This window comes from Pristiophorus japonicus, chromosome 16 (assembly GCF_044704955.1).
Source record: "Pristiophorus japonicus isolate sPriJap1 chromosome 16, sPriJap1.hap1, whole genome shotgun sequence".
In the NCBI taxonomy this organism is placed as follows: Eukaryota; Metazoa; Chordata; class Chondrichthyes; family Pristiophoridae; genus Pristiophorus; species Pristiophorus japonicus.
In genome coordinates, this window is record NC_091992.1 from 51,194,917 (window position 1) to 51,218,376 (window position 23,460).

The window sequence follows — 23,460 nt, forward strand, 5'->3', positions numbered from 1 at the left end:
ATGACCTCATTGGGTTAGAATTTGCCGATTGACGTAGTGCCTAAAAGTCTGTTTAGAGTCTTTTCACAGAGTCTTATCTTGTCGGACTGGACGTACCTTAATGTTATCTTGTGTTTTAGTACATCAATGTTGAATCAGAGGCTTCTGGGCCCTTGGTGCTGGAATATGTTAGAATGTGAGGTCAGCCACGGACCTTCTGCCCCTTTTGCTGAGCCAATGTAGAAGCCGGCACTTTAAACCTTATTTCGCTTATACCCCTAATGCCAATTTTCCCTTACAATTCCCCCCTTTGGCCCTTGGCTATATGCCAAGTAGGCTATATTCCCAAGAAGCTACTTCCCTGTGGGCAAGTTCCAGTTTTGTCCGTTCGCCTGGGTGGCCATCTCCCAAACTTCAGGACCTCCTGTGACTTCTCCTGCAGGGCTATATAAGGTAAGTCCTTCCTGCAGGACTTTTTAAATTTTCGTCCCTTATTGTCTTACGCTAGGGCATGCACTATGATTGTCGTTTAGCCTGTTTAATTCGTGCACAGGTTAACCCTACCAGTACCATCAGGACCAGGCCCTGTGTTACTACAAGTAAATCCTTATCCATGGGTGGATCTGAATATTACGTCCAATGTTCCACAGTTTTGAGTACGAAGGCTGGTCGGCCAGCATCGCGTTAGTGTCTCTTTGTAGGTTGTCTATTTCTTCCATCAGCCGGATATATTGTTGTCTTTGGTTTTAGATTCCATGCACCAATTGTAATTGTTTCTCACTTAATTTGAGTATCTGTTTTCCTTGTGGTTCCCATACCACCTCCTTGTACCCTTCTTGGAGGGTATCCGTGATCGTTTCGTGGATAATTTCCATTGTCTCGGGATGTATGTGGTATCCATTTATGACTCTTTTTCCCATGGGTATGAAATAGAAGTTATGGTTGATGATGGTGACTCCTCCCCTGGTCTTAATCGTCAGGTTGGCTGCTCCTGTGCTCACGCACCAATCTCCATTCCCTTGTGGAGCAGCGATTGTTTCGGAATCGCGTTCGAGAGGAGTGATACTCAGCATGCATCCATTTGTTTGGAATCCGCAATCATCATCCGTCATTCTTAGAGTACCTCGACATAAAACCACTTGGTTATTTTTATAGCAGTCGGTTATGTCAATGCTTTTGGTACTATTGTTAATTTTAATCATCTGTCTGGAGGATTGATGGTAACGCAATCGTGTTCGGTTTCTTACTTCATCGGTATTGTCAGTTTGGTATAAGGGGTCTCCCTTTGTTACGTTATACGTTAACACGAATCCGATCATATTCACATGTCCAGTAATACATCTAAATTTTGGCACCCATGCGTGACTATTTTTCCGTACCTCGCACGTGTTCATGTTTTTTGTCTAGAGTCCAATTATTAAATATGCTGTTCGGGATCCACTCTGGTATGTACCCATTCTGGAGTTGCTCCTGGTTATGTTGTACCTCACTCAGTATCCAGGCCCCATACCCGGAGCAAACTATCTCAGCTTGTAATCGTTTACTTAGATCGCTCCCTATTGCGTGGATCAAATTTATGGTCTTGGTATGTTCCTGTAATGTGTGGGCCACTTGTAACAGTTCCCCTTCCGCGCCATCTCCGAACTGCGCTTATAGGGTTGGCTATCTATTTCCCTCCCAATAAACCCCTTAAGATTTGCGTTAAGGTGTTAACCCGGTCGTCTATTCATACAGGTCTATGGAATTCATCGTCGCAACCCCCGCCGTATAACCCGTGCCTAGTGTTTTCAGTATCCCCTTTTTTGTTCGACTTTGTTCTGTTCCCTTTCTGACATTAAATCTCAGGGTAGTGGATTCCGGGCCTTCGAGGATTCGTTGTGTCAGGTTCTGATATAGATTTATAGTTTCATTCCCACAGAAGCTAGAAGGATGATATCCATTAGGCTTAGGACTACCGTAAGTAGTCGCTAACGCACCCCAAAATATATCCTTTCCTTAGATTCCTTTATTACTAAACCCCCTTTGGCTCCAGTCTTTATGGACGGACATATGGGGGGGGCTTGCGTGGTTGTGCTGGGAAGAGTAGTTGTCCCCAGGGTGGTTGTCGGGGCAGCGGTAGGGGGTCTATCTCGGACAAGGATGTCCCAACACCACTGGTCCGTACCCACGCTCGGGGAGGCCGAACATATCTTCCACCTGGTATCCCCTTGTTGTGGCCTTCCCGAGAATTGAGTGAAGGTGGGCGTGCACCTTATCTGTATCCCCTCCCTACGAGTGCAACTTCCTCGTTCTTCTTCTAACACAAAGCATACTGCGGTCTCATTTACTGCTAATGTTATGCCCTTGGTTGGAATCTCTGTTAAGTTGTGTTATGCCCGTTAGTCCAATGCTACAATTTAAATCTACCGTTGTGCCGATTACCACCATTAGGGTTTTTGAATCGGGATCACAGCTAACGTTTTCCGACGTCTGATAATATAGGCCTTGAGATCCGTTACTTTCTTCATCAGTGGATGTTCCGGCTCCAAGGAGATATAGGATCTTGTAAAACACAATGGTTTCCGGTGGCCACAGGTTGGTTAGGATCCAAATCGTTTCAACTGGGTCCAGTGTTTCCATTTGCCAACACCTCCTATGTCTATGCAAGCGCATTTGTCACTAATCATAATCACCTGGTGGGATCCGGTCCATTTTGGTGAGAATCCAAGTGTTTCAGGATTTATCTTTACCATGACCCGGCTCCCTATTTGAGGTACCTGAACCCTTTGTTCCTTCGTGTCCCTTTCTAGATTCCTAATAATTTGTTGGTCTCTGGCTTGTGCTCGTAATTCATGTGATTGTTTACAGAGTTTCATCACGAACCTCCGTATCTTATCCTTGTAGGGCCCTCTGTCATCACTTCCAGTAACCAGCACTTCTGGCAGCCTCATGGCACTTCCTGTCATTAGTTCAAAGGGGGTCAGTCTGGTAGTCCGGTTAGGGGTAGCTCTTAATTTCATTAGGATTCATGGTAGTAACTCAACCCACCCCTGTCCGGTCTCCTCGATTGCCTTAGCCAGTGCTGTTTTTAAGGTCCTATTCATTCGCTCTACCAATCTGGAAGACTCAGGTGGTATCGGATGTGGAATTTTTATTTAATCCCTAACAGGGCGCAAGCTTGCTTCATGAATTTTCCCGTAAAGTATGTACCCTGGTCTGAGTCCAACTGTAGTGGCATTCCCCACCTGGGTATTATTTCCCCGGCCAGGATCTTAGCTACTGTATCAGCGGTGCAGTTTCTAGTGGCGAAGGCTTCTACTACCCATTTTGTAAATTGTCTATTATTACCAGACAGTACATTTTTCCCTTTTGGCTAGGTAGTGGCCCAGTAACGTCTATTTGTAAGGCTTCCCAGGGTCCCTTTGGACGAGTTTGGTGTCCCAGCCAGACCTTTATTTTTTTCCCCGGGTTGTGTTTAGCACATGTTATATATTTCCTACAATGGTTTTCTATGTCTCTACCCATTCCTTTCCACCACCAACATCGTGACATGGAGTTCATCATGCCGGTCGTACCGGTATGGGTGTATCTGTGATAGAGACTCAATAGGTTCTGTTGGATACATTCCGGGGCCACTACATTGTCATTTTTCCTCCAAACTCCATCCGCCCCCCTTTTAGCTCCATTCTGTTTCCACCCTTCTGTTTCTTGCGGGGTGGATTCTCCATGTATCTTGAGTATGTTTACTTCCTCCACTTGGGTAATACATGAGCCAATTGGGGCGTTACTAGTCATCGAGAACTGTGACACATCGGGACAGCCCTGCGGCCACGGTCCTTGTTTTGTGGAATAGTATGCCACGGGCCTTTGCCTATCTCTGTGTTCCTGGGTTACCACCGCAGTGTAATGGGTCTCACTATGGTACATATACAGGTGGAAGGGTCTATTCTGATCCGGCAATCCCAAGGCGGGTGCACTCATAAGGGCTTGCTTCATTTGTATAAACGCAGCCTCCTGGGTGCTACCCCAGTCGACGGGCTTCTGGGAGGGCCTTCCTCCATTTACTAGGTCCCGTATCGGTTGGGCCATCTCCGCATACTCCGGAATAAAGTTCCGGCAATAGTTGAATAGTCCCAATACCTGTCGGACCCCTTTTACAGTTCCTGATATAGGCATTGTTCTAATAGCCTCCTTCCGATCTGCGGGCATCCGTCTATTCCCTTGGGCTACTACGTACCCCAACTACGTACCCCAAGTCCACGTACTGTAGTATAGTGCTTCCTTCTCCTACGTCCAGGGGTCCCAGGATTCCTGACAATGCCCGATGGAATATGCCCGGGCTATTGTGAAACCCTTACGGCACCCTGGTCCAGGTATACTGTTTCCCCTTCACAGTGAAGGCAAACTTCCTCTGTGACTCCTCATCCAAAGATATAGCCCAGACTCCGTTCGCTCTGTCGAGTACAATAAAGATTTTATGTTCTCGGTTCAGGCCATTGAAAATAGTGGATGGGCTCGCCACAATCGGATGTTCCCCTGGGGTGACCTTGTTCAGGGCTGTAGAGTCGACAGTGAACGTGTAGGTTCCGTCGGGTTTCTTTACCGGCCACACTGGTGAATTAGTGGTGGCAGTTACTAGCTTTACCACCCCTTGTACTTCTAATTTTTGCACTATTTGGTGGACGGCTGCTTCAGCCTCGAGTTTTAAAGGATATTGTCTGTGGGCCTTATGTTCCGGCCTGGGAATTTTGACCGGGTCAACTCGGGCCAGCCCGCAATCCTGTTTGTGCTGTGCCCACAGAGCCAGGTATAGTCGGTATATGCTGCCCCACACGCCCTTCGTTTCCCACTCGGATTGTATTGGGACAATCCCTGCTACTCGCTGCTGCTGATGTCCCGGACAATCGAACTTCTGTTCGCTCTGATGTTTCTCTCCCCATATTATCCGATTATGCTGGGGGTCTATAAGTGCCCCAATTCCCTCAGGGTGTCTATCCCTAGTATGGTGCCTTCCGGGTTAGGACAGCACCAAAATTGGGTGGGTATTATTATTCCCTGTATCTCTAATAGTACTACTTCGCTTAATGTTGCTTTTTTGGATCCTCTTCCTATCCCTTAAATATTAACCATGGTTCTTGTACGAGGGAGGTCTAGATTAGTTATGGATTCCGATGCACCCGTGTCCACTAGCATGCTGCACTGCTGGCCCCCTAACACTGCACTAATAAACATACAGGGATCTAGCGTCGGCCGTCCCAACCGTCCCTCGGGAGCCGGTAACCCCTAGCGGGTACTGGCCAATTTAAGTAAGTCGATGAGCTCCTCGTTAGAGGGTGGCTCCGGAGGGGGTGGGGTTGGCAGTGTTGTTTGTCGGCGAATTTCCATCAGTTGCTAATGCGTGATGAGCGTCCCTGTCTGTTCTCTGGTTCGCTGGGGGCCCTTTCCTGCCGCCCCGCCTCCCGCTGCCCAACATCCTTTTGCTACGTGTCCCAGTTTGTTGCAATTACGGCACCTGGGTCTATCTGTCCCTTTTTCAGCCTCCCTTTGCGGGCAATCTCTGCTAAAATGCCCATCCTGATGACATGTGTAACACGTCAAGGGGGCTGCGCGAAGGTCCCCCCTATCTTCCTTTTCTCCCGTCACTAATGCTGCCGCCACTATCTTGGCTACCTTTCTTTTGCTCGGCCTTTAATTCCTCCATGTTTTGTGCCCATTCTAAGATTTTATCATAATCATCTCCTATCTTGAATCCCACTGAATTCTTTTTTGATGCGCCTCCCCCAGTCCATCCTTAAACATTTCTAAAAATGCTGCATCCTCTTTATCGGGGTTATTAGCACTGGAGTGGTCCTTGTACTCGAGCCATTTCTGCTCTCCATATTCCCCTACAGTTTCGTTCGTTTTTTGGGTTACTTTTAATATCCTGCTCCAATTAGTTTTTATTGGTCCCCAACATTCATCCATCCCGTGCTTGAGGTCTAGTATCCGCTGTGCCTTAGTTCTCATCGGGTTTCCCATCGTCATCCAGTTGCCATTTTGCACGGCTTAGGTAGTCCTTTGCCAGTTTACATTACCAGTTTTGGCCTTTACCAGACCGTGTACGTCTCCTAGGTTTAGATTATGTGCATCGAATATTTCCTCAACCTTTTGCCAGAATTCTGTATTTCTGCTATTTGGTTTGGGGGTGAGTAAATCTTTTAGCAGTGTATGTGTCTCATGCGGGGTGAGGGGAACTTCTTGTATGGTGACGTGAGCGGGTTGCTGCCCGTGTGCAGGGATGGTGGTAGTACGTACGGGAGCTGCCTGTACGTACCTGTCATATGCCGGGGGCCCTTCCTGGGTCCCGTTATTATCTTGGGGCTCCCCTGCCTGTACCTCTTTCAGGAAGGGGTATATTTGGGGTACTGGGGGGGGTTATTTTTGGGTCGGGTGTTGCTGATGCGCACTGTAGGGTTTGTCCGTTCTCCTTTACAGCCTTTTCTAATTCTGTTATTTTAGTTTTTAATTCCTGAATTAATTCAGTGTAGGTATCTATTTCTTTTACCTGTTCCCGGTAACAGGTAAGGATAATTACTTGGACCATTTCAACCTTGTGTTTGGTCTGTCTATCCCACCATTTTTTCTATCTATCTGGGGTATCCATGGGCTGCCACCCTTTCCGTTTAATTTCTTCCATTAACGTTGTGTACTTTTTGCCCAGCAAATTTAGTACAGACTCTTTTGGTCCCCAGTTACATTCGTCCTTTTTTTTGCTAGCCTGGGTTTCTGTTCCCTCATTGGTTTTATTCGCCTTTTTTCTAGCCGGGTTACCCATCCTACTTTGGGGAAGGTGTAGGGGCCTTGGGCATTCCTTTACTTCGTGTTTGGGATGCAGGATGTCATCTATATGTCTTCCCTTGGCACCGTACACTCGTACTGCCACGCTTCTGGGTCAATATGTCTCGTCTCTGCGGGGACATCGTCTATATGTCTTCGTTTTGCGCCGTACACCCATATTGCCACGCTTCCAGGTCAATATGCCTCATCCCTGCGCCGTGCGCTCGTACCGCTTGGATCAATAGGTCTCGTCCATATGTCTTCCCTAGCGTCGTACCCTCGCACTGCCGCGCTTCCTACACGCGCGCATCTCAGTGTATGCCTTTTAACCCCCTCCCACCACTAGATCGTCCCTGTCCTCTGTCTCCATTCCTCTGAGACCCGCTACAGATGGTTCTTTGTACAGATGTCCTTCCCTCTCGGTTTACAATGCCTCAGCTCTAACTTGAAGGTGGTAAATTAAACAAACATACCCCAACAGCTGGATCATTGTTCCGTTCGGGAAGTTCTTGTACTCTGCTCGCAGCGCCAAATTGAAGGGGAAAATGGGAAGGCTTCTCTTCCCACGAGCGGGGCCTTTGGTATAAAGGGTCGACACTCGTCCCAACCTAAGTAGCAGCCCTCGAAGTATTAGAAGGAGACGGATGGCAAGGTATAACTATCTTTAATTACGGACGTCTGGGAACACTTCTCATCACAGCCGTCTGTTAGTGGAGATATTCCCTGAATAGCAAAATTGTACATCATTTATACATTTCATAGATCCCTTCGCCCCCCCGGTACGACCTCCCTCGATCTCTAATTGGGTTACCTTATAAGTAATATTTTGGATTGACAGACCAAGATCTCAAGGCAACCTTTAGACCATAACTGGGATGACCTCATTGGGTTAGAATTTGCTGATCGTACATCGTGCCTAAAAGTCTGTTCAGAGTCTTTTCACAGAGTCTTGTCGTTCTGGTGTTTTGGTACATCAATGTTGAATCTGAGGCCTCTGGGTCCTTGGTGTTGGAATATGTTAGAATGTGAGGTCAGCCACAGACATTCTGCTCCTTTTGCTGAGCCAACGTAGAAGCTGGCACTTTAAACCTTATTTTGCTTCTACTCCTAATGCCAATTTTCCCTTACATAAAGTAAGCTCACTTGCTTTGCAGTTGATCTCCTCTCAATAGTGTGCATCAGTCCACCATCTGGAAAATGGAAGAAATGCTCGTGCAAGATTAGCGTATCCAGTGCACACAATGAGGAGTTTCATTGTTACCACCCTTGGGTTATGCTATTTTAGGATTAAATGTTGGGGCAGTAAAAGTAAACCCACGATTGTTGGGGATGTGGGAACAGTTGATGGGGAGACTGGTGATGCTAAACTTGAAAGAATATCTCGTGCAGACCTGAATTTGTAACAGTGGACAATAGGAAAATTTGGCGCCAGTGTGAACAAAAGAAATGAAAATTGGAAGCAAGAGTTGCAGACTGGAACATAAGATTTTTAATATAATGATCATACACACACTTCACTTGAAAAATATATTGGTATAACAAAACTTGAAAATATTCAATTGAGAAGTCAAAGGTAAATGAAGTTTGATACTGCAGCGAAGGTTGTTAAGCTAGGTGTCATAATGTTCCAAATCCATTTCTGTTTGTAGAAGCTTGTCACAGCTTTGCTTCACTGGGACTCGTTACTGTTGACAGCTACAGCTCCCTTGCAACATTTCCAGCTTTTGATGGCTTTAGTTAGCCTTGATCTATACTTGGTGCCAGCAAAGTAATACACAATTGGATTCAGAATACCATTGAGGTAAAGGCAGAGAACGCTGGAATAGAAAGCTTCGCAAAGCTTTTGGAAATGTGGACAGTTATTTCGCTCGGCAGTAGCAATCCAAAAACGTGTCACAGGTGAAGGGAGAAAGCAGATAATGAAAATGGAAAATACGACTACCATCATCTTCACTGCATGTTTGCCTTTTTGTTGAGATTGAGATGTTAATGCAGAACTGGCCAATTTTCGTTGGATAAGTATCGTGGACACCAGCAGGGATCCACATGGAATTACAAAGCCCAAAACAAATAGTGTCATAGTTGATGGTAGTAAAGTGTTGCTTATATTTTCTTCATTGAAGCTCATACAATGCAGTTTTCCATTCAATTCAAAAACATTGACCATGAAAAAGCTTGTACTCATGAGTCCACCAGCCAACAACCAGATTAATACACTAAGGACGATGGTGCATTTCTTTGTGATTCTGATTTGGGACTGGAAGGGTTTGACGATCATGTAACACCGGTAGTTGCTGATGCACGTCAGGAAGAAGACACTTGCCAATACAGTGGTATAGACAATGAATGCTTGGAGTTTGCACATAAAGTTTCCAAATATCCAGTGATTGTTACTGTAGTAAGTGATTGCGATGGGGTAGGTGAGTGAGAAGAGCAGGTCGCCCACACACAGATTGATCATCAAAATATCAATTGCAATCTTTTTCTTTACATGAAAGCAGAATATCCACAGGGCAAGACTGTTGAAGCTTACAGCTAAAATTAAGAGGATTGTAAGTGCTGGAGGCATCATTATTGTGAGGAACTCTTCATCTAACAGACATGTTGTATTAGCTGCTGCTGTAACTGATGAATTGGCCATTTCTTCAGTATAAACAGCCTATATATACACAAGACAAGAGTACCATATCTTGGATCAGAATATCAGTTTCTAAATTGTGATGTACTTTACACAGTAACTTAGGGAGTCAAGCAAAAATAGCATTATGCAAAACTACATTCTATCATGAAAGACCCCTCTTGCAGTAATGCTGGGTATATTCAACATATTTTTGTATCCTAATCAGCGCTGTTGCAGGTAAAAAAATATTTATTGAGTTATCAATGTTCTCAAAATGTTTCTAATGTATTTTTAATAAACATAGAAACCTAAAAAATAGGTGCAGGAGTAGACCATTCGGCCCTTCGAGCCTGCACCGCCATTCAATAAGATCATGGCTGATCATTCCTTCAGTACCCCTTTCCTGCTTTCTCTCCATACCCCTTGATCCCCTTAACCGTAAGGGTCATATCTAACTCCCTCATGAATATATCTAAAGGACTGACATCAACAATTCTCTGCTGAAGAGAACTCCACAGGTTAACACTCTGAGTGAAGAAGTTTCTCCTCATCTCGGTCCTAAATGATTTACCCCTTATCCTTAGACTGTGGCCCCTGGTTCTGGACTCCCGCAGCATCGGGAACATTTTTCCTGCATATAACCTGTCCAGTCCCGTCAGAATATTATGTTTCTATGAGATCCCCTCTCATTCTTCTAAACTCCGGTGAATACAGGCCCAGTCGATCCAGTCTCTCATATGTCAGTCCTGCCATCCCGGGAATCAGTCTGGTGAACCTTTGCTGCACTCCCTCAATAGCAGGAACATCCTCAGATTAGGAGACCAAAACTGAACACAACATTCCAGATGAGGCCTCACCAAGGTTCTGTAGAGCTGCAGCAAGACCTCCCTGCTCCTATACTTATCCCCTAGCTATGAAGGCCAACATGCCATTTGCTGCCTTCACCACCTGTTATACCTGCATGCCAACCTTCAATGATTGATGGACCATGACACCCAGGTCTCGTTGCACCTCCCCTTTTCCTAATCTGCCATCATTCAGATAATATACTGCCTTCGTGTTTTTGCCACCAAAGTGGATAACCTCACATTTATCCACATTATACTGCATCTGCCATGCATTTGCCCACTCACCTAACCTGTCCAAGTCATCCTGCAGCCTCTTACCATCCTCCTCACAGCTTACACCGCCACCCAGCTTAGTGTCATTTGCAAACTTGGAGATATTACACTCAATTCCTTCATCTAAATCATTGATGTATATTGTAAATAGCTGTGGTCCCAGCACTGAGCCCTGCGGCACCTCACTAGTCACGGCCTGCCATTCTGAAAAGGACCCATTTATCCCGACTCTCTGCTTCCCAGTTCCCTATCCATGTCAATACATTACCCCAATACCATGTGCTTTAATTTTGCACACCAATCTCTTGTGTGGGACCTTGTCAAAAGCCTTTTGAAAGTCCAAATGCACTACATCCACTGGTTCTCCCTTGTCCTCTCTACTAGTTACATCCTTAAAAAATTCTAGAACATTTGTCAAGCATGATTTCCCTTTCATAAATCCATACTGACTTGGGCCGATCCTGTCACAGCTTTCCAAAGGCGCTGCAATTTCATCTTTAATAATTGATTCCAACATTTTCCCCACTACTGATGTCAGGCTAACTGGTCTATAATTCCCCATTTTCTCTCTCCCTCCTTTTTTTAAAAAGTGGTGTTACATTTAGCTACCCTCCAGTCCACAGGAACTGATCCAGAGTCAATAGACTGTTGGAAAATAATCACTAATGCATCCACTATTTCTAGGGCCACTTCCTTAAGTACTCTGGGATGCAGACTATCAGTCCCCGGGGATTTATCGGCCTTCAATCCCATCAACTTCCCTAACACAATTTCCTGACTAATAAGGATTTCCTTCAGTTCCTCCTTCTCGTTCGCCCCTCGGTCCTCTTGATTTCCGGAAGATTATTTGTGTCTTCCTTTGTGAAGACAGAACCAAAGTATTTGTTCAATTGGTCTGCCATTTCTTTGTTCCCCATTATAGATTCACCTGATTCTGACTGCAGGGGACCTACATTTGTCTTCACTAATCTTTTTCTCTTCACAAATCTTTAGAAGCTTTATGTTCCCAGCAAGCTTCCTCTCATACTCTATTTTCCCCCTCGTAATTAAACTCTTTGTCCTCCTCTGCTGAATTCTAAATTTCTCCCAGTCCTCAGGTTTGCTGTTTTTTCTGGCCAATTTATATGCCTCTTCCTTGGATTTAACACTATCCCTAATTTCCCTTGTTAGCCACGGTTGAGCCACCTTCCCCATTTTATTTTTACTCCAGATAGGGATGTACGATTGTTGAAATTCATCCCTGTGCTCTTTAAATGTTTGCCATTGCCTATCCACCGTCAACCCTTTAAGTATCATTCGCCAGTCTATTCTAGCCAATTCACGCCTCATACCATCGAAGTTACCTTTCCTTAAGTTCAGGACCTTAGTCTCTGAATTAACAATGTCACTCTCCTTAATAAAGAATTCTACCATATTATGGTCACACTTCCCCAAGAGGCCTCGCACAACAAGATTGCTAATTAGTCCTTTCTCATTACACATCACCAGTCTAGGATGGGCAGCCCTCTTGTTGGTTCCTCGACATATTGGTCCAGAAAACCATCCCGAATACACTCCGGGAAATCTTCCTCCATCGTACTGCTACCAGTTTGGTTAGCCCAATCTATATGTAGATTAAAGCCGCCCATGATAACTGCTGTACCTTTATTGTACGCATCCCTAATTTCTTGTTTGATGCTGTCCCCAACCTCACTACTACTGTCTGGTGGTCTGTACACAACTCCCACTACCGTTTTCTGTCCTTTGGTATTCCGCAGCTCAACCATTACAGATTCCACATCAATCCTTAATATTGCGTTAATTTCTTCTCTAATTTCTTCTGTTTTTAGTGATGTTGATTGAGGGATAAATACTGGTCAGGACACTGGGGATATAACTTCCTTTTCCTCTTCAAAATAGTGCCACAGGATCGTTTACTGTCCACCTGAAAGGGTAGGCGGGGTCTCCATTTAACATTTCATTCAAAAGTCAGCACAACTGACAATGCAGTATTGCACTGGAGTGTCAGCCTAGATTTTTGTGCACAAGTCTCTGGAGTGGAACTTGAACCCACAACCTTCTGACTTCTCAGTTTAGTATGTTTTTGTAGTTGCATCGTTTTGCTGCAAGATGAGCTGAGCGGATGCTGCCAATGTGGCAGTAGCGATATTGACTAGCAAAATATAAAGAGGATGGACTTAAAAGGCTAGCTATCCTCAAAGTAGAAAATTTGCCCCGTCCAGATGGGGGATGCATTCTGCGTTACTGAGGGAAGTAAGGGTGGAAATCTTTGAATTACTTTGGCCCATTTCTCGGTCATATGTCCTTTCAGCCAACCAGCCCATGCCAGCGTTTATACTCCACTCGAGCCCCCTCCCGTCTTTCCTCATGTAAATCTATCAGCATAACCCTCCCATTACAAACCTCATCATACAATGTCATGTCCGCCTGTTCTATTCACCCTGGTAAATACTGAAGCGAAATAATTATTTATTATTTCTGCCATCTCTCTCTCATTACCTTTGGTACTTTCCTTAATGGCCCTATTCTCATCACAACCTTCCCTTTTTTTTATTAATGTGCCTGTAAAATATTTTACTCTCTTTTATGTTCCTTGATGATTTAATTTCATAGTTCCACTTTGCCTTCCTAATTGTTTTTTTGACTTCTCTCCTAATCTTTTCATATTCTCCTGTATTATGCACTCCCCTGCTGTCTATACTTAATGTATGCCTCTTTCCTTGCTCTCAATTGTTCCCTTATGTCTTTATTCATCCATGGAGTCTCATTAGTGTTTAATTCTTTTTAGCAGAACATATTATTCCTGCACTCTGTTGAACACCATTTTAAATGTTTCTCATTGCTCTTCTACATCGTTTTTTTGCAGATATTGTTGCCCATTTTATTATCCCCAAGTCCTATTCTCAGCCGCTGAAAATCAGCTTTTCTCCAATCTTTACCCTGGTTTTTGTCCCACTTATGTCCTTCTCAATTTTCATCTTAAAACTTATTATATTATGTCACTATTGCCTAGATGTTCCCCTACTTTTATTTTTCTTATCTGCTCTGGTTCATTCCACCATTACTAGATCCAATAGCAAATCCGCCCTTGTTCGGCTTTTTGCATATTGGGTTAGAAAAGAGTCCTGTACACATTGTAAGAACTCTATTCCCTTATCCCCTTTATCTACCTCTTCTGTCCAATTAATATCAGGGTAATTGAAATCCCCCATGATTATTATTTTATGTTTTTTACTCATTTCCTTAATTTGTCTGCATATTTCTTCCTCCACCTCCCTTCCACTATTAGGTGGTCTGTAGACTACACCTATTAGTGTGATTGATCCTTTATTATCTTTTATCTCTATCCATATGGATTCTGATTTTGTTTTGTAGATAGCTGCATCACTTTTTTCTACTGTCATTATGTTATCCTTAATAAGTATAGCCACTCCACCTCCCCTTTTCACCTCTCTATCTTTTCTAAATATGTTATACCCTGCAATATTTAATTCCCAGTCCTGATTTTTCTGTAGCTACGTTTCAGTAATCCCTACTATGTCTGATTCCTCGCAACACGTGATTGCCTCCAGCTCCCCTATTTTATTATGGACACTCTGCATTGCTGGACACTCTGCATTGCTGTACAGTCAGTTTAACTCATTTTTAATAGAATTTTCTCTCACTTTCCATTTAATCATCTTTTTAGACTCCTGTGCTATAAATCTATTTATTTCTTTGCCATCAATGTCCTCCCTTTATTCTTTCCTATGCTCTCTTTTCCTGTTTTGTTTATATTTAGGCTGGTTATGTTTCTTGTCGATCTCCTCCCCCATCTTACTAGTTGAAAGCCTTTGCCACCTCCCTATTTAACCTTTCTGCTAGGACACGGGTCCCATCCTGGATCAGGTGGAGCCCGACCCATCGGTACAGCCCCTTCCTGTCCCAGAACTGGTGCCAGTGTCCCATGAAAAGAAATCCCTCTTTCCCACATCAGCCCTTTAGCCACGTGCTAATTCTCCTGATTTGTCTGCTTCTATGCCAATTTGCATGTGGCTCGGGCAATAATCTAGAGATTATTACCCTCTAGGTCCTGTTTTTTAATTTAGAGCCTAATTCCTGACACTGTTTCAGCAGGACCTCCTCCCTGTTGCTACCTATGTCGTTTGTTCCAGCATAGACCACGGCAACTGGATTTATCCGCTCCCTTTCCAAGTTCCTCTCCAGCCACTGTGAGATATCCCATAGGCAACATACCCTTCGGGATTCTCATTCTTGGCTGCAGAGGATGCTGTTGATCCCAGTAATTATAGAATCCCCTATCATCACCACATTTCTATTCTACTCTTTCCCTCTCTACCCACCCCCCCTCTTCCCCCCCCCCCCCTCCCCCCCCCTTGGATAGCCTTCTGAACCATCGTGCCTTTGAAGGTGGCAGGACAGGTTGAGAAGGTTGTTAAAAAACCATATGGCATCCTTGGCTTTATAAATAAAGGCATTGAAGACAATATCAGTGATATGCTAAATCTTAATGAAACACTGGTTATGCCTCAGCTGGAGTATTGTGTTAAATTCTGGGTACCACACTTTAGGAAGGAAGTCAAGGCCTTGGAGAGAATGCAGAAGAGATTTACCAGGGATGAGTGACTTCAGGTGACTTGGATAGGTTAGGTGAGTGGGCAAATGCATGGCAGATGCAGTATAATGTAGATAAATGTGAGGTTATCCACTTTGGTGGTGAAAACAGGACGACACAATATTATCTGAATAGTGACCGATTAGGAAAAGGGGAGGTGCAACGAGACCTGGGTGTCATGGTACATCAGTCATTGAAGTTTGGCATGCAGGTACAGCAGGTGGTAAAGGCGGCAAATGGCATGTTGGCCTTCATAGCTAGAGGATTTGAGTATAGGAGCAGGGAGGTCTTACTGCAGTTGTACAGAGCCTTGGTGAGGCCACACCTGGAATATTGTGTTCAGTTTTGGTCTCCCAATCTGAGGAAGGACGTTCTTGCTATTAAGGGAGTACAGCGAAAGTTCACTAGACTGATTCCCGGGATGGCAGGACTGACATATGAGGAGAGACTGGATCAAATGGGCTTGTATCCACTGGAGTTTAGAAAAATGAGAGGGGATCTCATAGAAACGTATAAAATTCTGACAGGATTGGACAGGTTAGAGGCAGGTAGAATGTTCCCATTGCTGGGGAGTTCCAGAACCAGGGGTCACAGTCTTAACAATAAGGGGTAAGCCATTTAGGACCGAGATGAGGAGAAACTTCTTCACAGGGAGTGGTTAACTTGTGGAATTCTCTGCCGCAGAAAGTTGTTGAGGCCAGTTCGTTAGATATATTCAAAAGGGAGTTAGATCTGACCCTTACGGCCAAAGGGATCAAGGAGTATGGAGAGAAAGCAGGAAAGGGGTACTGAGGTTGAATGATCAGCCATGATCTTATTGAATGGCAGTGCAGGCTCGAAGGGCCGAATGGCCTGCTCCTGCACCTAATTTCTATGTTTCAGTTATGTGGAGAAAGTAGAACATCTAGAAACCAAAAATATAATAATGAATAGTCAGCATGGATTTCAAAAGGGAAGGTCCCACTTGACCAACCTGAGAATTTTTTGAAGAGATAACGCAGTAGATGTAATTTATCTAAATTGTCAAAAGGCCTTCAATAAGGTACCACATAACAGACTGATGAATAAGGTCAGAGTATGGGGACAAATAGAATGGATAGCTAGCTGGCTTCAAGACAGAAAGCAGAGAGTAGGGGTAAAAGGTAGCTATTCAGAGTAGCAGAAGGTGGGTTGTGCTGGGGTCACTGTTGTTCACAATTTATATGAATGATTTAAACTTTGGAAAACACAATTTCTAAATTTGCAGATGACACCAAATTGACAGCAATACTGAGGAGGACGGCAACAAATTAAATTACACTAAAACTTGAAGAATCGGCATATTGCCAAATGAAATTCAACACCGATAAATGTGAGGTATTACATTTTGGTAAGAACAATAGGGAGATTACATATTACTTGGAACATGTGAATCTAAGTGGGATAAAAGAGCAAAAGGGTTTTGGAGTACAAATACATAAATTACTGAAAGTAGCGACACAGGTTAATCAGGACATAAAGATAGCAAACCAAGCACGAGGGTTTATTTTTAGAGGGATTGAATTGAAAAGTAGGGAAGTTATGCTGAACTTGTATCGAACCTTGGTTAGACCACACTTGGCGTACTGTGTACAATTCTGGTCGCCATATTATAAAAAGGATATAGAAGAGAGTGCAAAAAAGATTTATAAGGCATAACCTCGTAGTTCTGGTATCATCCTATCAGGACAGGATGAACAGGCTGGGCCTCCTTTCTCTTGAAAAGAGAAGGCTGAGGGGTGACCTAATAGAGATCTTTAAAATTATGAAAGGTTTTGATAGAGTAGTCACATAGAGATAGTGTTTCCACTTGTGGGGAAGAGCAGAACTAAATGGCATCAATATAAGAATAGCAAGAAATCAAATAGGGAATTCAGAAGGAACTTCTTTACCCAAAGAGTGGTGAGAATGTGGAACTCGCTACCACAGGGAGTGATTGAAGCGAACAGTATTCAAGGAGCGGTTAGATAAGCATATGAGGAAGAAGGGAATAGAGGGTTATGCTGATAGATGAGGAAAGACAGGAAGAGGCTCGAGTGGAGCATCAAGGCGGGCATGAATGATTTGGGCCGAATGGCCTGTTTCATTGCTGTATATCCTGCGTAATCCTAAGTAATGTTTGGCAGAAAGGTCAGTAACCAGAGGATTCAGATTTAAGGTCAACCAGCGGCGACATGAGGAGCATTTTTTTACACAGTGAATTCTTGTGATCTGGAATGCATTGCCTGAGAGGGTATGGAAGCAGATTCAATAGTAATATTCAAACAGGAATTGGATAAATACTTAGTGGAGGAAAATTACAAGGCTATGGGAAAACAGGAGTGTGGGGTTAATAGGATAGCTCTACCAAAGAGTTGGCACACGCATGGTGGGCTGAATGGTTTCCTTCTGTGCTGTATGTTTGTAAGTAGCATGAAATTATGATTCACATTGGCATGATGGCAGTTCTGTGAAGGGAGTTTGGTGCTAATTACAAAGAAAACGGTTTAAAAAGCAAATGAGCCCTGATTACATTATTGGAGCCTAATCTGCTAATTTAAAGAACGGCCCTGCCAGTTAAAATGGAATTATGTGGGATATTGGCAAGTACGCCTCGCAGGTGATGTTAACTGCCCGTCTGTTTTCATTGGCAGGCAGGGTTAAAATCGGCTCTAAGGTTATAGCCACAGAAATTAGTTTTTATTAACAGTAAAACGATGGGGTGTGAGTTCAGTTAAGAAATAAGAAGCTCTCTGTTGTCATATTAGGAATATGTTATGGGCCACTAAATAGTGGAAAAGGCATTGAGAATATGATTGTTAGGCAGTTCTAAACTGTATCACTGCAGTAAAACTTTCTAAAAATGGAGAACTTTATACTGGGATAAGACAAAGTTTGTAGTCAAGATAGGGAGGAATTTCTAGAATACATCCAGGATTGGTTCTTTAATCAGTATTTTGCATGTCTGACCAGTGACTAGATCTGCTTCTGAATAATGGAGCAGGGCAGATAAGCAACGTAAAGGTAGGAGCATACTTGGAAAATGGTAATATCATTTCTTTTTTATCAATTTTCACTGTGACCCTAATTTGGAATCCAATATAAAGGTATTGGACTGGAAATTAGTTAATTTCAGTAGGGAAATGATTGATTGGTTGACACAACCGGTAGCTCAAACAATGGAGTAACAATATTTAAATCTGAACTAAAAACAGAAAATACTGGAAAAACTCAGCCAGTCAGGCAATTTCTGTTGGGAAAGAAAGAGTTAACGTTTCAGGTCTGTGTTATTGAAACACAGTTCGGTAAACCCTGAAGAGGAACCTCGCTGCGGTATTTCCTTAATAAATTGCCAAATTATTAATGCGTAACACTTTGTGTGCTGACTGCTGGACTATGTACACGATGAGATGAATTTGATGAGTGGAATTTGAAAGGGAAAATTAAGATGTATATTTTTTGATTCCAGTAGAGTGGACAAGGGAGAACCAGTTGATGTGGTGTATTTGGACTTTCAGAAGGCTTTCGACAAGGTCTCACAAGAGATTAATGTGCAAAGTTAAAGCACATGGGATTGGGGGTAGTGTGCTGATGTGGATTGAGAATTGGTTGGCAGACAGGAAGCAAAGAGTAGGAGTAAATGGGTACTTTTCAGAATGGCAGGCAGTGACTAGTGGGGTACTGCAAGGTTCTGTGCTGGGGCCCCAGCTGTTTACATTGTACATTAATGATTTAGACGAGGGAATTAAATGTAGTATCTCCAAATTTGCGGATGACACTAAGTTGGGTGGCAGTGTGAGCTGCGAGGAGGATGCTATGAGGCTGCAGAGTGACTTGGATAGGTTAGGTGAGTGGGCAAATGCATGGCAGATGAAGTATAATGTGAATAAAATGTGAGGTTATCCACTTTTGTGGTTAAAAACAGAGAGAGAGTCGGACTATTATCTGAATGGTGACAGATTAGGAAAAGGGGAGATGCAACGAGACCTGGGTGTCATGGTACATCAGTCATTGAAGGTTGGCATGCAGGTACAGCAGGCGGTTAAGAAAGCAAATGGCATGTTGGCCTTCATAGCGAGGGGATTTGAGTACAGGGGCAGGGAGGTGTTGCTACAGTTGTACAGGGCCTTGGTGAGGCCACACCTGGAGTATTGTGTACAGTTTTGGTCTCCTAACTTGAGGAAAGACATTCTTGCTATTGAGGGAGTGCAGCGAGGGTTCACCAGACTGATTCCCGGGATGGCAGGACTGACATATCAAGAAAGATTGGATCAACTGGGCTTGTATTCACTGGAGTTCAGAAGAATGAGAGGGGATCTCATAGAAACGTTTAAAATTCTGACCGGTTTGGACAGGTTAGATGCAGGAAGAATGTTCTCAATGTTGGGGAAGTCCAGAACCAGGGGTCATAGTCTAAGGATAAGGGGTAAGCCATTTAGGACCGAGATGAGGAGAAACTTCTTCACCCAGAGAGTGGTGAACCTGTGGAATTCTCTACCACAGAAAGTTGTTGAGGCCAATTCACTAAATATATTCAAAAAGGAGTTAGATGTAGTCCTTACTACTAGGGGGATCAAGGGGTATGGCGAGAAAGCAGGAATGGGGTACTGAAGTTGAATGTTCAGCCATGAACTCATTGAATGGCGGTGCAGGCTCGAAGGGCCGAATGGCCTACTACTCCACCTATTTTCTATGTTTCTATAGCATGTCAGTCAGCATCTGAAAGGGAAGGGGGGGGCCAAGAATATCACCCAAAAAATATTAGCCCATTCACGTGGGGATGCCCTATTTCCAGTAGTTTCTCCTTTATAATTTACATATATGACAAATTAAGGCAATGGTTCGACAATGGAAATAGCCTTGCAAAATGTTGTCCTATCTTTTTACATGAACTACACGTTGCATGGTTTCTTGATGGATTTAGTCAGGATGTGCTTGCTATCTGCTCTTAATGCTGAAGTGAAACTGGCAGCTGTCTTTATTTCTCCACTAGCTGAGATTGGGAACTGAACAATTGGGGGAAATGTCGAGATACAAACATGAAAAATGCCGGACAGGTAAAGACCATCGGGTCCATCGAGCCTGTCCCTCACAATTGTGATACCTTGTGTATCACAACTTACACACTCCACCCCACCCCAAGCCATGTGATCTCCTGGGAGAGGCAAAAAAAGATTAAAAATCCAGGCCAATTTGGGGGAAAAAAATCTGGGAAATTCCTCTCTGACCCATCTAGGCGATCAAAACTAGTGCAAGAGATCACTCTGGCCATTAAATTCCCTGCAGTACCTACCTTCTGTAAGAGGTGATCTCCACCACAGCCAGAAACAAATCCAGCTTTTGCTTGAAGGAATTCAGTGAGTCTGCGTCCACCACATGAGAGGGCAGTTTGTTCCAGAGGTCTACTATTCTCTGGGAAAAGGACCACCTGACATCTAACCTAGATCCAGCAGATGGAAGATCATCTGTCACTCTGCAGCACATTGGAGCATAAGGGCACTGAAATGTCTGCCTCTCTCTCATTTTATTTCTTCTTTCCTCTCCCAAGAATGTTCCTCCTCTCCTGAAGGTGCTTATTTGCATTGGAGTGCGGTTCTATGAGCACTGACTTCCTTCTGATGCCTCAGCTAAGTGGCCATGCATGAGCCTCAACAGTGAGTTTAACCAGGTTATTCATCCAGATACATCGCAACCTGATATCTTTCGTCTCTCGTATGTGGATCACTTGATAGAAGTATATGGTGCGGGAGCTAACTGATTATTTCTGAAGTTCCCTCCCTCCCCAGTCATTTGCACTGTAGTCATTTGAAATCATCTAACTTGGCACAGACCAGGTATTGAACCTAAGACCTTGCTGGCCTGTTTACTTTGGTACTGTTTAATGCACTATGCTATTTTCTCTATGAACCAAATACTAGTTGAAATTTCAAAATGTAATAAACGGATTCAATCACTTACCAGATTGTGTCTCTGTGTCCATCAGCTTGCAGCCATGACAATGCTGCAATCAGTGAAATGTTTTTCATAAAGGCTCATTTCACAATCATTACTACACCTCGCAATTGTGATGAAACTGTTTTATAAAGTGGAAAAACAATGCTGTGATTCAGGCTACTGGTGCGACGAAAACCATTGCCTGTTTGTTCAAAGCACCAAATGAAGTTTCTTTTAATACAACCAGAAATGCTGTTTAACGGACAGCAAGTCGGTCAGCATCTGGAAGATAAAGGTAGCTTAGTGCCTTGGCCGGGACCTTTCATCATTACATTAACCCGTCCTTTCTCTCTCAGGTTCACCAACCTACTCTGCATCTCCTCATGTTCAAATTTTGTTTCAAATTCCTGCTGTTTTTTTTAACCTCTACTGAATATTTGATCTTTCTCGTACCCATTGAACATTCTTATTTTTCTATTTTTGAGATTGTATTCCCCCCCCTCCACCCATTCCTTAACTTTAGGTCTTGCTGTGCCACACTCTATACTTAATATAAGAACATAAGAACATAAGAAATAGGAGCAGGAGTAGGCCATATGGCCCCTCGAGCCTGCTCCGCCATTCAATAAGATCATGGCTGATCTGATCATGGACTCAGCTCCACTTTCCCATCCGCTCCCCATAACCCCTTATCCCCTTATCGTTTAAGCATCTATAGGGCAGGCAACTGAGCTGTTCCCAAGCTTCCAACTGTACTACACTGACATCAGCAGTGGCTTTCACAACATTGGATGATGAAGGGGGAGCTTGGCTACCTCAGGTGATCATCCTGACTGTGAGCAAGTGTCCACTCTCCCACTGATGTGCTTGTGATGATACACCAGTGGTTAGTGTTAATCTACTAAAAGGACCCATTTATTTGTACTGTAAAAATGGCCGCTCCTTGCCTCTGGTCCCCTTGGAGCAAAAGCCAACCCTGAAGTTTCTCTGCAATGTGTAACTGGAACCACCCAGCCCAAGTTCTCACTGAATTTGCAAATTGCAACTCGATCCACTCTCTCTTCACCCCCCACCCAGACAAACTCTCTCTTCCAACTGCCCCCCCCCACCTCCCCAGATACAAACACTCTTCCTCCCCACACACGCTCTCTCTTCCCTCCCCCTGTCGCCCCCCCCACCCCCCCAGACACACTCTCTTCCCCCCCCTCCCCCGACACGCTCTCTTTCACCCCCCCCGAACACGGTCTCTTCCTCCCCCAGACACGGTCACTTTCCCTCCCCCCCCCCCCCCCACAAGCCCTGACACTATCTCCTCTTTCCCCCCCCCCCCCACAGACACACACACTCTTCCCCCCCAGACACACTGTCTCTTTCCTCCCCCCCCCCCCCTCCAGGCTCTTTCTGTCTCTCCTTTCCCCCAGACCCCAGTCTCTCTCCCCTCCCCCCCAGGCTCTTTCTCCATTCCTGCTTCTCCCCCCAGTCTCTCTTCCCCCACCCCCCAGTCTCTCTTCCCCCACCCCCCAGTCTCTTTTCCCCCGCCCCCCAATCTCTCTTCCAGCCCCCCAATCTCTCTTCCAGCCCCCCAATCTCTCTTCCAGCCCCCCAATCTCTCTTCCAGCCCCCCAGTCTCTCTCCCCGCCCCCGTCTCTCTCCCCGCCCCCAGACTCTCTCCCCTCTCCTGTGTCTCCCCCCCACTCCCGTCTCTCCCCCTCCCCCCGTCTCTCTCTCCCCCTCCCCCCGTCTCTCTCTCCCCTCCCCCCGTCTCTCTCTCCCCCTCCCCCCGTCTCTCTCTCCCCCTCCCCCCGTCTCTCTCTCCCCCTCCCCCCGTCTCTCTCTCCCCCTCCCCCCGTCTCTCTCTCCCCCTCCCCCCGTCTCTCTCTCCCCCTCCCCCCGTCTCTCTCTCCCCCTCCCCCCGTCTCTCTCTCCCCCTCCCCCCGTCTCTCTCTCCCCCTCCCCCCGTCTCTCTCTCCCCCTCCCCCCGTCTCTCTCTCCCCCTCCCCCCGTCTCTCTCTCCCCCTCCCCCCGTCTCTCTCTCCCCCTCCCCCCGTCTCTCTCTCCCCCTCCCCCCGTCTCTCTCTCCCCCTCCCCCCGTCTCTCTCTCCCCCTCCCCCCGTCTCTCTCTCCCCCTCCCCCCGTCTCTCTCTCCCCCTCCCCCCGTCTCTCTCTCCCCCTCCCCCCGTCTCTCTCTCCCCCTCCCCCCGTCTCTCTCTCCCCCTCCCCCCGTCTCTCTCTCCCCCTCCCCCCGTCTCTCTCTCCCCCTCCCCCCGTCTCTCTCTCCCCCTCCCCCCGTCTCTCTCTCCCCCTCCCCCCGTCTCTCTCTCCCTCCTCCCCGTCTCTCTCTCTCCCTCCCCCCGTCTCTCCCCCTCCCCCGTCTCTCTCCCACCCCCTCCCCCCGTCTC

At 45.3% G+C, this 23,460-nt stretch overlaps 1 protein-coding gene across 1 annotated transcript; it reads right to left on the reverse strand.

Annotated features, from left to right (window-relative positions):
- Window positions 1–8,287: 8,287 nt before the first annotated feature.
- Window positions 8,288–21,113, reverse strand: LOC139226491 (lysophosphatidic acid receptor 4-like). The gene is made up of 2 exons (XM_070857297.1): window positions 21,086–21,113; window positions 8,288–9,433 (listed from the first exon to the last, which is right to left on the reverse strand). Exon 2 carries the CDS (start codon window positions 9,413–9,415, stop codon window positions 8,444–8,446), a length of 972 nt encoding a protein of 323 aa, XP_070713398.1. The 5' UTR covers window positions 9,416–9,433; window positions 21,086–21,113; the 3' UTR covers window positions 8,288–8,443.
- Between the last annotated feature and the right edge of the window lie 2,347 nt (window positions 21,114–23,460).